The sequence below is a fragment of the Microchirus variegatus genome, assembly GCF_963457635.1.
Source record: "Microchirus variegatus genome assembly, chromosome: 5".
Classification (NCBI taxonomy): Eukaryota; Metazoa; Chordata; class Actinopteri; order Pleuronectiformes; family Soleidae; genus Microchirus; species Microchirus variegatus.
In genome coordinates this window covers 19,027,635-19,043,078 of record NC_139806.1, presented here as the reverse complement: position 1 = coordinate 19,043,078, position 15,444 = coordinate 19,027,635, and the positions used below count along the sequence as shown (strand labels likewise).

Below are 15,444 nucleotides of genomic sequence, written 5' to 3'. Positions count from 1 at the left end.
TCAGAGGGCGTGCATCGACTTTGCCACCAGTGCCAAACCGATGACCCGCTTCATGCCCCAGAACAGACAAACCTTCCAGTACAGACTGTGGCACTTTGTGGCATCGCCCTCGTTTGAGTACACAGTGCTCGTCATGATCGCCCTCAACACTGTGGTCCTCATGATGAAGGTAAGGAACATTGTCTTTACTGTAGAGCTGAACCTATAGCACCAACACTGACGAATCACAGATGACAATGAACTGATCAACTGTTATTGGCCTAAATGCTTGAGATGTGACTAACTTCGTACCTCAAATTGAGTTTTACTTTTTAGATGTCTGACCATCACATCACCCTGTTAGATCTTCGGGTAGGGCCCTCCTGACTGTTCCAAAGTCGAGGCTCAGGCCGCCAGGGCCCCTCGACTTTGGAATGGCCTGCCTTAGGAGAATTGATGGCCTCTTACAACCAATTTATATATAGACTGACATTCTTTTGACTTTGTCCATCCATCCATCCATTTTCTACCACATTATCCTCCACATGAGGGTCGCAGGGTGACATAGGGCGATATGCGAGGTACACCCTGGACAGTTTGCCAGTCCATCACAGGGCCACATAGAGAGACAACACTCACACTCACACCTATGGTAGAATTTAGTGTCCAATTTACTTAATCCCCATTTTGCATGTATCTGGACTATGGGAGAAAGCCGGAGACCCAGGAGAAAACCCACGCACACACGGGGAGAATTCATACTCCATGCAGAAAGGTCCTTGCTGCGACCGGGCCTCGAACTTCTTGCTGTAAAGGCATGAGTGCTAACCAACCGTGTGGCCCTCTTGTGACTTTGTCTTTTTTTTATTAATTAATTAATTCATTCATTCATTCATTCATTATTTAGTTCTATATCATCTACCTGACTCTTATCCTGACCTTTATATTGACAGTTAGTATCTTCTAACACCTACAGTCTAAACTTGTATTACCTATATTTTTATGACCATTATTCTTCTAGTTACTTTTGTTTATTTTCTTGTCTGCCATCTTGTCTGGCTTTCATTGACATGCACTGTTTATAACCCCTTGTGGGGTAACTGCTGATGAGCTTTTATCAATGCTGCTGCTTTTCAACAAGCTCTTTGTTGTATTGTTGCATTCCTTCAAAGAGGTAGGAATATGGCAAAATAAAAAAAAAGAAGTCTCATGGGATAATTCAGGTTATAAAAATGTCCTATTTAAGTTAAACACATTAGTTAAATGATTAGCGAAGATGTTTGACCTATTGTTCTTGTTGTACATGCTCACAGTTTGTTTTTCAGTGCAGTGAAGGATTAGGAATGAGTTTTTGGGTGCATTTGTTTTGAGGTTTAAATCGGATCAGGTTATTAGTCAGCTTGTTAATAACCTGATCCGATTGCCATGACACTCTGAGATCTCAGCACTTAATTTGCTTACTATGGGTTTATTATAGGCATGTTCAAATATAATTGTTGATGAACCACCACGTATGAGTCATTAGACATGAAAATTAACTATTTTCAGAGAAAAAAACAAGCAGACAATCCTTGTCACAGCGCTCTCCTTTATTTATAGTTGTCTTCGGTGTTTGATTGACACCAGACCTGACAGCAAAGACCACGCATTTCGTCGGCGAAACTTCAAACAAGACAAAACTTTGCAGGAGAGTCGTTACTCGATGTTTCTGCACCGCAGGACAATAATTAAAAGATATAAAAAGACAAAGAACCATTTTCAATTGGTCTCTGCAGTAGTGTTTTCATATCAAAATGAAATGGAGTGAAGCAAACAATTTACGGTTCTATGAACTCGAGGTATTCTGTGGAAAATAGTCAAAAGTAATATATGATGAAATAATAGTTGATGGGCAAATAACAAAAATCATATTTGCTGTATCTTGGTGAAGATATCATAGCAAAACATAACAGATGAATTTGTTTTTCTTTCAGTATCATTCAGCACCAACAGCATACGACACAGTCCTGAAACACCTGAACACAGCGTTCACCGTCCTCTTCTCTATGGAGTGTATACTTAAAATTATGGCGTTTGGATTGGTGGTGAGTATTTTGATTAAAAAAATACACAAACAGTCAAAATGAAAAAATGAGAAATTAAATCAGCTCCACGTGAACAAATAAGGAGGTTTTTCTTCCCTGTGTTCTTTCCTGCAGAACTACTTTCGAGATACTTGGAATATTTTCGATTTCATCACCGTCCTTGGCAGCATCACTGAGATAATCGTGGATTTGCAGGTAACTTACTGCCAAGGCAGCGTCGGTTTTCACATTGTTGCAGCCAGTGAAAAAACAAAAACAACTCTCTAAACGGCACGCTCTAAACGCGCCATTCTTGCTTTGCGAGTTCCCCTCGAGTGTTACGATCCCTTCCTCCAGAAAACATCTTAAGTCGTGTTGTGATGAATTTTGCCATCTGTGTTTCAAGTCCTGTCTCTCCCTTCTGTCTGCCACTCTCTCTCCAACAACCATTTGTGTGTGTCTCTCTCTCAGTCAGTGAACACCAACATCAACATGAGTTTCCTGAAGCTTTTCCGAGCAGCCAGGTTGATCAAGCTGCTGAGACAGGGTTACACCATCCGTATTCTGCTCTGGACCTTTGTGCAATCGTTTAAGGTCAGACACATTATTATTTATTTGAAAAATAAAGTAAGTTCCTGTCCTAATAGCGGTTTTTAACCTCCTATCTTTGTTGTCTCTTCTGCCACAGGCTCTTCCCTATGTGTGTCTCCTTATTGCTATGCTTTTCTTCATATATGCTATTATTGGAATGCAGGTATCCTTTCATTAATAATCATATTAAATTATTCATATTAGAAATAATAATAATGTAGTGTAAAAGACTGCTATGTTTTGAGATTTTTACTGTGGTAAGACTACGTTTCTGAAACAATTATCTGATGTGCTTGCAAACTTAAATACAGTTTTTGATTTTTCAGTGAGCTTGTTTGTTCAGTTCCTTGTCCTCACTATTGTTGTATTAGATGGACTACTAATCGTGAGTGGTTTATGTTTATGTTTATTTTTTGCGTTCTTGAAGATATTTATGTTTTTTTGTTTTTTTTTTGCATAATAATAATTTAAATCTGTACACCAATGTTACAGGTTTGTCACTCGCAGGAACAATACAATTGAAAAACCTCTCACTGAAATGTCTTCACTTAGTTGTATTCATGGATGAATGAAATAATTTAGCATTCAAGTGTTCACTTTTTATGTATATATTTATGTTTTACTACAACTAACTTGTATTCTGCAGGTGTTTGGAAACATCAAGCTGAATGATGAGAGTCACATCAATCAGCACAACAATTTTAGGACATTTTCCGGTGCACTCATGCTTCTGTTCAGGTGAGCTTATCAAAAAACATCTTCACATTATCTCATGATAAATCTGAGTTAACGTTCATCATACTCTTTTGTCGCTGTTGCTGTTTATGCTTGCGTTGAAACCACCAGGAGTGCGACAGGAGAGTCCTGGCAGGAGATCATGCTCTCCTGTCTGTCAGGTCAGGAGTGTGAACCCGACCCCTCCATCGCACCCCTCACCATGTCTCCTGACCACGAGGGAGGCTGCGGGACTGACTTTGCTTACTGCTACTTCGTCTCCTTCATCTTCTTCAGCTCGTTCCTGGTCAGGGCTCAAACAAAATCCGGAATTATATTCCTGTTCACTCCTACTACTTTCCTCTTCTAATTTTGATGTTCCGCTTTAGATGCTAAATCTGTTTGTGGCTGTGATTATGGATAACTTTGAGTACCTGACCCGAGACTCTTCAATCCTTGGTCCCCATCACCTGGACGAGTTTGTCCGTATCTGGGGGGAGTATGATCGTTTGGCATGGTGAGACATTACTGCTGCATTTTCTCACATTCAGGCTATTGTTCCACTACTTTCCAGCAGAGGGCAGCCAAAGGGTGTGAAATGTTATGTAGCAGTGAGCATATACAGTGGGCATATTGATTTATATTGCAATAATTATATTTATTGCAGTAAAAAATATATATATATATATAATATATATATTTTCTTTTTATTTATTTTTATGAAAACAATGTGCGAATAATTACAAATTTAAAAGTAATTTTTCTAAACACCAAATAAGAACAGCAAGACATTGAAATGTGAATTGTGGGAGTTTTGGTGTTACACTTAATGCTTCTTTTTTTGTCTGAAGTGGTCGTATCCACTATACAGCCATGTACGAGATGTTAACACACATGTCGCCACCCCTCGGCCTGGGAAAAAAATGTCCTGCAAAAATTGCCTATAAGGTATTTAAACACATGGTATACAAAAAATATATAAATTGTATACATGTGATGGAAGTCCACATTGAAGTGAAAATCACTAATGAATAATTGTCTCTATCAGAGGTTGGTGTTGATGAACATGCCTGTGGACGAGGACATGAGCGTCCACTTCACCTCCACTCTGATGTCACTCATCCGCACAGCTTTGGACATCAAAATAGCCCGAGGTTAGAGTTGCTGACAAGCATGGCTCACATATAATGGGTGCAAAAGCAGCTGCTAATGATTATTTTCATGTTTTATTTGATGAATTATTTGTTCAATAAAAATGTTCTGTCCAATTACCTAAAGCCTGGGGTGACATTAAAGTATTTTGTATAGCAAATGGTCAATACATTATAATCATCTGACTAATGATTTCAGCTTTAATGGCATCAATAGGCCTTGAACATGTTGTGTTTCTCAAAGTGGCTGAATGTGATTGTTTGTCACAGGTGGTGAGGACCGTATTGCCCTGGATAGTGAACTGCAGAAGGAGATCAGTATCATTTGGCCGTATCTTCCCCAAAAGAACTTGGATCTTCTGGTACCTATCAACAAAGGTCTGACTCTCACTATGAAATAAATAATCAGCGTGCAGCTGAGGGACAAGCAGTGACAATTAATGCAATGTGTCTGTGCTCAAAGATACGGACATGACAGTGGGGAAGATCTATGCTTCGATGATGATAATGGATTACTTCAAACAGAACAAGGCTAAGAAATTGAGGCAGCAGCTCGAAGCTCAGGTCAGCTCGTTGTTGTTCCTGGTGTCACTTGAAAACAAAATGTGGGTGGACATCTCTGGTTTTTATTTGACCTGTTGTGTTTTTGTTTCTCATTTCAGAAGAGTAGCCTGATGTTTAAGCGTCTGGATGCCTCTGCACTACCAGAGGACATTCTCTCCAACACCCAGCCTCTGCCACTGATGGCTCACAGTGCTGGTTCAGCCCTGTGAGTGTGAGATAAAATGCCTCTTTACTCTCTGTATGTGCATCTCTGTGTTTGAATCATGTTATTTTTTTCTCCGTCCTGATACAGGACCAGAGGAGGCTTTGTGGCGCTGAGCCCGATCTCACCACAGGAGCTGTTTTTGCAGCCGATGAGCTCCGACACTGATGCAGGTCAACAGCAGAATCTGGTAAGAAAGAGGTCAAACACGAACATACAACATTCATACCACAACCATGTTAACAGAAGTGGTTCCCTTCTCCATCTACATGCAACCCCGTGTCACATGTCACTGCACATGTGCGGGAGCAGTGACCATAATTAGATTGAGACCATCTGGTCACAGAAATATAGAACGCGTGTCCTACATAAGGACCAGAAACATATAGCCCATTCACTCTGCTGTGGCTCCTGCATGGCTCCATTTCCCAAACCTAAGTTCTGAACCTGCGTTCAACTCTGAACGTTAATTGGTTCAGAACTTGAAAAGCTGATTCCCAGCAGAGAGAAGTTTTTTTTTTTCTTGTGAACTGTTCCATCATTATTGGGCATGTCAATGTAAGCTGTTGACGAGAGGAAAAGAAAGGAAAGACAGACTGGTGAAAATGGCAAAGGAAACAAAGACCATGCAATGATCTCCGTAAGAGACAAAATGTTTGATGACGAGCTGTGAATTCCAGCTTACAGGAGCTCATTGTGATCCATAATGTTGCCACTGTTTTGTTTACTTCCTCACATGTTGCCCACTGTTGCTGACATCAAGTGGAGGAACTTTTGCTCCGCTTAACTTGTGTGAACCTAGGCTGTTTCTCTGTGAGCACCCAAACAGAACGAAAGCCTGAATGGGAACTGTAGGAGTGTTACCAGAGTAAAATCTTTTCAATAACTGTCACTGAACCAGAAGGGAATTTGAACTGAACTGAATTTTAGTATTTAATTGCAGGTGGTGTCCTACTCTTGTCTACACCTTTCAGCCACAACAGATCCACACTGAAGCTGATGTTTAGATTTTGTGTAGTGCTGTAATGCCAAACGTAATATTTTCATATCTGCCTCATTGTGCTGCTTAGTTGTAAAATGACTTAAACAAACATTGGTTCAGATTTGCTTGAATATTAAAGGCCTCTGAGCCAGATCTGAACCCAAAAGATTTGATCGCAACATTCTTATACTCAAGCAAGCTCACGGAGTATTCAACAACAACAACAAAAATATATATATATTACAGTAATTTCACTCTGGGGCTGTGATTCTAGGTTGTGATCACATAAACTAAAACATGATTTTTAACTTCTCGAGGATATACTTTTTAGAGGGTATATTTTACCACAAGTGAAAATCTTTCCCAGGTTGAAAACCATTGATTTGAATCACAAATTCTTTCTCTGAAGCATTTAAACGTTCAACAAATGACCCTGCTTTGATTTTCCAGTGCCTTGCAACAGCACGGCATCACTGACTCTCTGTGCCCATCTTTGGTTGTGTTTTAGTCCCGTGTGGAGGTTGGAGTAGTGGACGTTGACTGTCCAGGTGTTGATGTGTTGCTGTGTATACTGTCTGGTTTTACTGGCCTACATCGCCTGTTTGATGAATGATGCAGGATTATAGGGAAATAACCACATATTAGTGTGCAGAGGAATGTGTTTGGCCTATGGAGAGATGCTGTCTGCCTCTTGTTTGTGTAGATATAAAGACTTGAATATGCATGAATACATTTGGATCCCATCTTTCCCTGTAAACTGTTTTGTTTACTGTCTCTATCATTCTTCCCCTCTTTCACACTCTGTTTCTCTTCTTCTTTGAAGTAAGTTTTCATGTTGTTAGTTGTTGATCTGTCCGTTTTATGGCTGGAATGGCTTGTGAGTGGATGATGGCTATGATAGATGACCCTCAGTGATGAAATGGCATGGCTGCCCTCCTCTCACCTGACCTGGACCTGCGTGTGTAGACGCAGTCGTGGCAGGGACGAGCCTGATTGGTGCTCTGTCTCTCCTTGCCCTCCTCTCTTGTTTCTGTACTCACATAGGTGGGCGTGTGCAGAAGGGGGATTGAAGCCCCACTGGAGTTTCCACTGGGGAAGGGCCTGTGTGTGCGGGCCGCTTCCATGCCCCGTCTGGCTGTAGAGTCCCAGGTATTCTCATCTTCCATGACAGGGACTCCTCTTTGGTGCCTCTTTTTCTCTGTTTTGTGCATGAGATATCAAGGTTAAATCGGTGAGGTTTCTGGTTGACTTTTGGTATGCAGGGAGTCAGGTTGTGAACCATGAATGTTGATGCCTATCGCAACGTCTTTCTTTCTCCAGAATGAAGCAAAGACTATAATAGCATGAGAAAGAATGCATTGCTAAAGACATGTACTGCTCCACTTTTATGGAATATCTCTTTTTTTTTTCAATGTTTTTAATGTTTTATTTGTATATGTACTTTGTGTTTGCACTTCTGTCTGTGTGTGTTTTTGTTTCAAGCAAACTGAGGTGGCAAGTGGCTCCTTGAAGCGTTCAGTGTCCACTGTGGGGGATCAGCGAGTGAATGGTGTTTGGCAGGACGAGAAAAGTCCTGAGCGGTTGTATCGACCTCGTCACAAAAGCTACAAGGCTGCTGGTTGGTCTACTCATCTATTATTACCAAAATAGTTTGTGTAGTTTACCTCTGAATTACACCACCACTGATGCAGCCATACAATGGCTTCAATATTGCTACTTTGATTCTGTAATTTTGTATTGTGGCCTTTTATGAATGTCCAGTTTCTAGGTCAGAACACTGGAAGCAGTGCGACAGGGATCGTGGCCGATCAAAGGAGCGCTGTCATCTCCTTTCTCCAGACACATCTCGCTGTAACTCAGAAGAAAGAAGCTTGCAGCCGTCACGCTCCTCCAGCGTAGAGAGAGCACACCCTCAAGATAAACAGGTAGGTCAGAAAAACCTGATGCAGGAACCTGATTGACAGCAAGGGTGTTCCTAGAACTCCCTGACTCTATTACTTTGTGACTAATATAACAATGTGACTCAAATACCTGTGTATTCAAAAATGAACATAGTCTTCCGATTTGAAAAGTGAAGCCCAAGAAGTTAAATTACTTTGCTTACTTTGACGAAAATCTTCTTATGTGATTTATAACTTTTTTAATTTTTTCTGAAGGATTAATGTCTCATTTACTAGTTTCAGGTCTTATTCCATAGCAGATGGTGGAAATCAATGTCTAAAAGGTGCCTGGTTGCAGGTGACAAACTGACATGGTACTTTTCAGGTTAATTTTTTAAGCGGAAGACTATGCCCATCTTTATTTACAGTCCATGATTAACAATTATTTTCATACCCTTCACTTTATAATATGATAATTTTATATTTTGTAGTCTGTAATATTGTGTACACAGCCCAAAGTTTATTTATTATTTCACATGATGTTGAAATTGCAGTGATGTTGACAACATATCCTCCAAACGTATTGCCATTTTCACAACTGTCAACTGTCATTTACAGTTCACATTGCTTGCCACGATATGCCTTTATTCTGTAATTCAGTAAACATATTCTATCAGCGCAAACGCTTTATTGCAGGAAATAATGAAATACAAGTAACTCTTGTTCTCAGGGCAACAGCTCAGAAAGTCCAGTGCCCTCCACCTCAGAGTCCAGCACTCCCAGTGGCCGACGACCTTTATCGCAACCCCGCTCTCGCCCTCATATCTCCTACTCCCCACTTGTGTGTCGTACACAAGCGTCTGTCGGTGAAGATGAGGATGAACACGACAGCCCAGAGACCATGAGGCGAAGAAAGCCCACCTGGCAGACCAAAGCGGGAGCGGGAGAGAGGCAGGCCGAGGCTGGCCGACACCAGTCCCCACCTCGCCGTTACCCATCTGAGCCTTTCCTGGCCTCGCAAGAGGACGACCACAGCCCAGATCCAACTGGTCCCATTGAGACCTTGACCTTCGAGGCAGCTGTGGCCTGCAGCCTGGGACGCTCAAACACCGTCAGCTCTGCCCGTCCACGTTTGCGGACTGGCTGGCAGGTCCCCAACGGACACTTCCGGAAACGTCTAGCACAGACGGCCTCAGTTGCAGGCTGTGATCCTCTCAGCGACACAGAGGAGGACGACAGATGCTAGGGAAAGGAGTCACAGCATGAAAGAGGAGGGAGAATCCCAGAGAGGTGTGAAGAGGAAGATGTACGACAGTGTACAGAGAGAAGGTTATTGTGACTCTATTTACAACACTGCTTTGAGGCCATGAGCTCTTATGGATGTCTGGTCAAATGTGAACCCAAAAAACAATGAAGAACAATACTTCCTGAAACTGTAGTTGCCAATTCACACAGAACACTGACAATACATAAGGTCTATTTCCTGAGTTGTACTTGATAATAGAAAGTAATAATGCATTTCAAATAGTTGTGGATGCAGAAAATGAAATAAATAAACATACATGGATGAAAATATGTCATTTGTGTCAATACTGTATAAGGTATTTTCAGTTCTGGAGATGTTTCTAAATGATTGAGTATTTATCTGTGGGGTGTGTGAATATGTAACTACTTTTTCTTATAAATAACATGTTTTGTAAATACATTGTGATGATCACACCACTGCCATTGAGGAGACCAGATTAATACAACAAGCCATCATGAAAAGGTGATCTGATACTTTACCAGACAATTTGGATACTAATACTCAACAATGCTGGATTTTTTTACAGTGTGAATGAATATGCTGGGTAAAACTGCTTGATTCTCCCCATTGTTGTTTTTTTTTTTTTTTTTTGGTATTGCATATAATACATTGTGAAATATGAATACAGTTTTAGAATAACATAGAAAAGATGCTTATTTGTTACTTTACCCTGTGTTTTGTAAATCAAGTATCCTCCAAACCACAAACCTTTAACAGTTCTTTATTATGCTTCAAAACTTACTTTTGCTTTACCAGTTTTCACCTTTTTATTGAGAACTTTCCAATGATGTTTAACTTTTATTTTTCCTGGAATGTAATTTTACATGGCTCGATTGGAAAACAAATGACCTTTCAGTTGTTCTTCCTTGTGAATATTGTACGAACCATTGCAGAGGATAGAGAACACAACATGACACTTTTTGCTTCATAAGTTAACATTACTTTTACTCACTAATAATGTACAGAGAAATTATATTGTTGTAACATTTAGAGGAAAAAAATAAACACTGTCAGCTCATGAGCTTTAAAGGTAAGGGAATCTTTAAAAATTATTATTTAAGATTTGTGTGTTTGTTTTGTTTGCCTGAAGATGGCCAATTCTGTGAAACTCAATTAACCAAAAATATGAAGATTTGTATCATAAATTCCTGGAATGCAAATAATGTGTGGGTTTTTATGTGTACAATAGCTGTATATAACAAAATAAAGGTGTCCTCAAGTTGCCACTGTAAATGTCATTACTTTAAAATGTATACTATTAGATAGCTCAGTATAGGGTTAGTGTTGTTTTACCACAAACAGTTTGCTGGAGCTTGTTACTGTCAATCACTGTTTCACGCTGGAATTTTACCTTATTAGTGTAACAATTTTAAACATATTACTGGGTGTTTTCTGTTCATGTAATCAAGACTAAGTAGTAAAGCTTCTTTCTTTAATTTCCTCATTACATTTATCTTAACTGTTAAGTTAAACAAAGGGATGTGCTGCACACTCATAGCTTAAATTAGAAGTTTATAGAGATACAATAGGAGCTAATTCTAATTATATACATGTACATATACATATATATACATATACATATATATGTGTGTGTATATACACACATACTGTACACACATACACACAATATGAGGCTAGAAACACATCATGTTGTACTATTGAACAACCACAAAATAATAATCAATTTGTTTCAAGTAAAATGTTTGTCTTTTTTCACTTTGGATCATATTCACATAGTATTATATTAGACATAGACATAGTAGTGACACTTTCCTCGTTTTGTTATTGGTGTCATTAAAGGGGGCGGGGCCTTGGATCGCTTGTTGCAACGTCACAGAAATCCTCCAATCACCGGTGCATAATAACACCTACGTCATATCCAAAGGACTGTTAACATGTCGATTGTTCAAAGAAAGAGCTAAGTAAGAGCTAGCATGGAAGCAAATTGAGTGATGTAATTCACGAAGTTCTAAGGCAGCGATGTCAATTCGGTCCACTTCTCAGACTCCTTAGTTTCATCGTCACAGTTTCCATTAAAGTTGATATTTTGTGAAAATTCCAATTTTATGCAAAGGCGTGACTGGTACGTATCGAAGTCTGGCGAAGAAGTCGCTAGCTCTGCCGCTTGATATATTTAGCAAGGGAGTTATTTGTTTTGTTTTTCCGTGTAAACATGAAAACAGTTTAGTTTAGACGTTTGCTGTAAAGCTTTAGCGTACGCTAAAGAACCTTTCTAAGACATACATACAATGTTTCCGAACTGTAATGCCGTCGTTTGCGGGACAGTAAAAGGAAAGCACCACCAATAGCCACTGAGAGCAACTTTAGCAAACAACAAGCTCAGGCTGTGTTTGGTGTTGTTTACGTCGCCCAGGTGGAGCGGGGACACGAAGACATGGGCAACTGTCTCAAGTCGCAAACAACCGATGACATCTCACTGCTTCACGATGCCCAGTCACGTCGGGCAAGTTTCTGGGACGGGACGGACCTGGAACCACCGCCACCCTATCAGGTGAAAACCATTGACGTTTACTCGCACCTGTCCCTTTATTAGCGACACCTCGATATTTCCCGTTTGGACCGCACCTCCGTTTTTACAACTGTACAATTATGGCATAACATCTGTCAAGGCTACACATCCCACAATGCAAATCTACCTTTTCACCACATCCCAAAGGTGGATTGAGATCTGGTGACGGAGACCGTTTGATAATGTTTTGGAACACTGTTATGTTGAAGAAAACAGTTTGAGATTTGAGTTTTGTGTCATTGCACTTTAATCTGCTGGAAGTAGCTAACAATCAGATTGAGGGTGCTCTGTGGTCATAAAAGGATTGATGTGGTGAACAACACTATTAGGGGAGACTAGGGCTGGGCAATAATTAAATAATAATGCATAATATGAAATAACTTTCTTCAGTTGTAATGTAACATGGTTTCTACAGGGTTGTCTATACAATGTTGATGCACTGCACAGCCACACTTGGATTAATGGACAGTCAAACTACATTGCCTTACGAAGTGGTCAGTGAGTGTATTCATGTCAGTACTTGACAAATGAAGTTTCTGCTACACTGTTGGCAAAGATGGTAAAAGTAAAAACTCCAAATGTTGTCAGTGCTACAGCCGGTGTTTGATATCATCCCATGCCTGTCTACATGTAAGTGACCCGATATCAATTTGGTCTTTTGTGTTTTCTCTGCTACCAGGAGCAGGCTCATATGCCCGTGTACCACCCCACGCTGAGTCAGGCCCGTCTGGCCTCACAGCTGACGGAGGAGGAGCAGATTCGCATTGCTCAGCGCATTGGTCTGATTCAACACCTCCCGACGGGCGTTTATGATGGAGATAAAGATGGCTCAGAGAAAAAGATTAGAGAGTAAGCATTTTTTGTGTTATTGCAAATTATTATTGTTAAGTATATGCAAGGTAAGGCTTCCGTCCAGGAGAGACACATGAACTCATTCACACATCTAAGACAACATTCAGACTTGATTTTAATATCCAGTGTAAGTAGAACCCATGCAGCCAGGGTGTGCGTCTGATTGCATCTAATGCATTCTGAGTGTGTCTTCTGATCCCATCACAAAAGCCACATTCAGATGTGGTTTTGAGACACATGTGGCCACAATTGTTTACATTCATGAATACAATCTATTCTCAGGATGCATTAGTTACCATCTACTCAGCTGAAGTCCTCCATAGCTGGAGTATTTACAGTATTTTACTGTATGTCTAATACCAGTAATATAATATTGTTTCTATAATGACCAAGGAGCTGGTATTTGATGATTTGTGTGGTGTTGTTACATGGTGGTGTATATATGCTCTTATCTTGTTTCCAGGTGTGTGATCTGTATGCTGGACTTTGTTTATGGGGACCCCATCCGGTTCCTGCCCTGTATGCACATCTACCACATGGACTGTATAGACGACTGGCTGATGAGATCCTTCACCTGCCCCTGTTGCATGGAGCCTGTGGATGCAGCCCTGCTCTCCACCTATGAAACAGATTTTTCACCACTCCATGCTTAGATCAAACAGAAGGCCCCCTCGTCCCTCCCCTTTACACAAACCCTACAACTGCCCTCAACTAGTGTGAGAAGTTTGGGAAAATAAGTCTGCTGTTGTATTGCACTTTGAAAAGTTCAAATTTTACTCACCTAATGTTGGCCTTCTATACCCCCACGTTTAAATGAGCTGGTCTTATACATCCATTAGAGAAACTGAAGTCGACCCTGCAAAGTTTGAATGCACAGAATCTGCTTGATAATGAGCATGTTGGATTTGTGAGTGAGTGAGTGTCTCACTGGTGTTTCCTCAGCTGACACCATTTTATTTTTATTCCCAATTAGTCATGTTATTGACCAAAATGATCAGAGGTGTTGCTAGAAATCTGTTGGATTCAATGTTTGTCTTCAACCAGTCTTTAAGGAAATGCTTTGAGTTGATGTGATGAAATGGTGATGTCTAATGTGATTGTTTGACCACAGGGCGTGCGTAGAATAGCTTACAGCAAGTGTAAAGGGCTCACTTGTGCATAGGCGGGTGAATCAGTCAGTCAAAAAATTAGAAATGCTTGCGCACACTTTTCATCTGATCCAGAGATTTGCACTTTACTTATAGGACAGTATCTAAAACAATATATTAATATATGTACCTTACAACCTTGCACTATCAATATTTCATTCCTCTATCTCTTGAGATGCAAATGTGTTAATGTGGCTGATAAAAACATTTTCAAAGCAGTCAGTCGTCACCACATCGAAAGTAAGCCTGATATAACCGTAGTGTGAACCTCCGCTCTTTTGGCTTTGTTTTTGACTTGTGTGTTTTATGTGTTGGTAAAGGGACAGAGGCTTGCTCATGGTTAAAGAAAAAGTTCAACGCTTTTGTGAAATTTCCTCATTTGCTTTTTGTGTTTAGAATGGGGGTGAGAGTGGCACCAGTCTGGAGTTGCAGCCAAATGGCAGTGAGCTTACCACAAAGACTGGGAACAAAGAGGGGAGCTAGAGCTTGAATTAGCCTGGCTCTGTTAAAGTTGGAAATTATACCCACCAACACCTTCAGATAAAAAGTAACACACTGTTTGTTTGTTTGAATAAACTGCACAGAATGAAACTTAATCATCATGCTTCACAGGGAGTTACATGCTGTTAAAATAGAGAAAGCACTCAGCCAACAGCGCTCAGTTTCCCACAGTGTCCGTGCACTCAAAATATGATCATTTCATAACTTACAAGCCCAAGAAAATTCTACTTTAGGTAGTTTGATTTATGCTGCTCACATATGCACAGATGTGTCAAAAACAACCTCCTTGACAGAAGGAATAAGGATGTAACAACTTAGGAATTGTTATTTCTTTCATATTTTAAAGATTTTAAGTGATGGTCTTTTGCTTGAAATCTCTGGACTGAGTCCAAGCAGCTACTTCTCAACTTTTTATTTTTAAACTGAGCTCATTATCAGTTTGGTGTTGCTCTACATTTACTGTATACAAATTCAGTATTTCTATAACTGTCAAACTATTCCTTTTTTTTTTTAAAAAGTGTTAAAATTTGAGTCCATGTTACTTGTTATCCATCACATTTTTGTTACAGAATAATGAATTAAGCTTGTGTTGTTTGTATTTGTGGAGGGTTTGGTGGTGGTGGTGTGGTTGTGCTTTCCTTGTTACCTGTGTTTTATCTTTTGCTTTCTTCACATTTCACAAATTTTAATTTAGGGCAACAAGTATTTAACTATTACAGGGGGCTGATGTGTGGCTGTGCAAACCTCTGTCCCAATGTGTGAGACTTCTCTCATGGTGTGAAGTTTTTCTCTGCTTAACTTTATTCTGAAAATTAATATTTTCTGTAACCTTTTTATTTTATTATTTTTTCTGTTCCTTTTTCTGGAAGGCTGACAAGCCCTTGTGTAAAAATAAATAAATAAACTAAAGTGAAAAAACCTATATGATGTCATGTAATGAAGGAGTGTCAGAGTGGACTAAATGCTTCTAAGCGGACAGAT

At 40.0% G+C, this 15,444-nt stretch overlaps 2 protein-coding genes across 2 annotated transcripts in view; both read left to right on the top strand.

The window, feature by feature from the left end:
* Positions 1-9,372, top strand: part of cacna1eb (calcium channel, voltage-dependent, R type, alpha 1E subunit b) — a gene marked incomplete at both ends in the record, with an annotated part of 53,104 nt that extends 43,732 nt beyond the window's left edge. The window contains 18 exons of the mRNA XM_083889776.1: positions 5-169; positions 1,953-2,063; positions 2,178-2,258; positions 2,514-2,636; positions 2,731-2,796; positions 3,280-3,371; positions 3,480-3,654; positions 3,737-3,864; positions 4,199-4,295; positions 4,396-4,501; positions 4,769-4,876; positions 4,962-5,062; positions 5,161-5,267; positions 5,355-5,454; positions 7,291-7,395; positions 7,729-7,864; positions 8,008-8,171; positions 8,857-9,372. Of these exons, the coding sequence (XP_083745902.1) occupies positions 5-169; positions 1,953-2,063; positions 2,178-2,258; positions 2,514-2,636; positions 2,731-2,796; positions 3,280-3,371; positions 3,480-3,654; positions 3,737-3,864; positions 4,199-4,295; positions 4,396-4,501; positions 4,769-4,876; positions 4,962-5,062; positions 5,161-5,267; positions 5,355-5,454; positions 7,291-7,395; positions 7,729-7,864; positions 8,008-8,171; positions 8,857-9,372 (2,481 nt within the window). The remainder of the gene's footprint in view (positions 1-4; positions 170-1,952; positions 2,064-2,177; positions 2,259-2,513; positions 2,637-2,730; positions 2,797-3,279; positions 3,372-3,479; positions 3,655-3,736; positions 3,865-4,198; positions 4,296-4,395; positions 4,502-4,768; positions 4,877-4,961; positions 5,063-5,160; positions 5,268-5,354; positions 5,455-7,290; positions 7,396-7,728; positions 7,865-8,007; positions 8,172-8,856) is intronic.
* A 2,007-nt stretch (positions 9,373-11,379) lies between these two features.
* LOC310927482 (RING finger protein 11-like) lies at positions 11,380-15,332 on the top strand. Its single transcript, XM_083889778.1, has 4 exons — positions 11,380-11,515; positions 11,807-11,944; positions 12,642-12,811; positions 13,278-15,332. Exons 2-4 carry the CDS (start codon positions 11,828-11,830, stop codon positions 13,465-13,467), a joined length of 477 nt encoding a protein of 158 aa, XP_083745904.1. The 5' UTR covers positions 11,380-11,515; positions 11,807-11,827; the 3' UTR covers positions 13,468-15,332.
* Positions 15,333-15,444: the final 112 nt, after the last annotated feature.

Bases quoted from the DNA above. Each gene is read 5' to 3' on its own strand.
- LOC310927482 (XM_083889778.1), top strand. From the start codon at position 11,828: ATGGGCAACTGTCTCAAGTCGCAAACAACCGATGACATCTCACTGCTT. The intron at 11,945-12,641 runs GTGAAAACCATT...CTCTGCTACCAG, and splicing joins AACCACCGCCACCCTATCAG to GAGCAGGCTCATATGCCCGT. The intron at 12,812-13,277 runs GTAAGCATTTTT...TCTTGTTTCCAG, and splicing joins TCAGAGAAAAAGATTAGAGA to GTGTGTGATCTGTATGCTGG.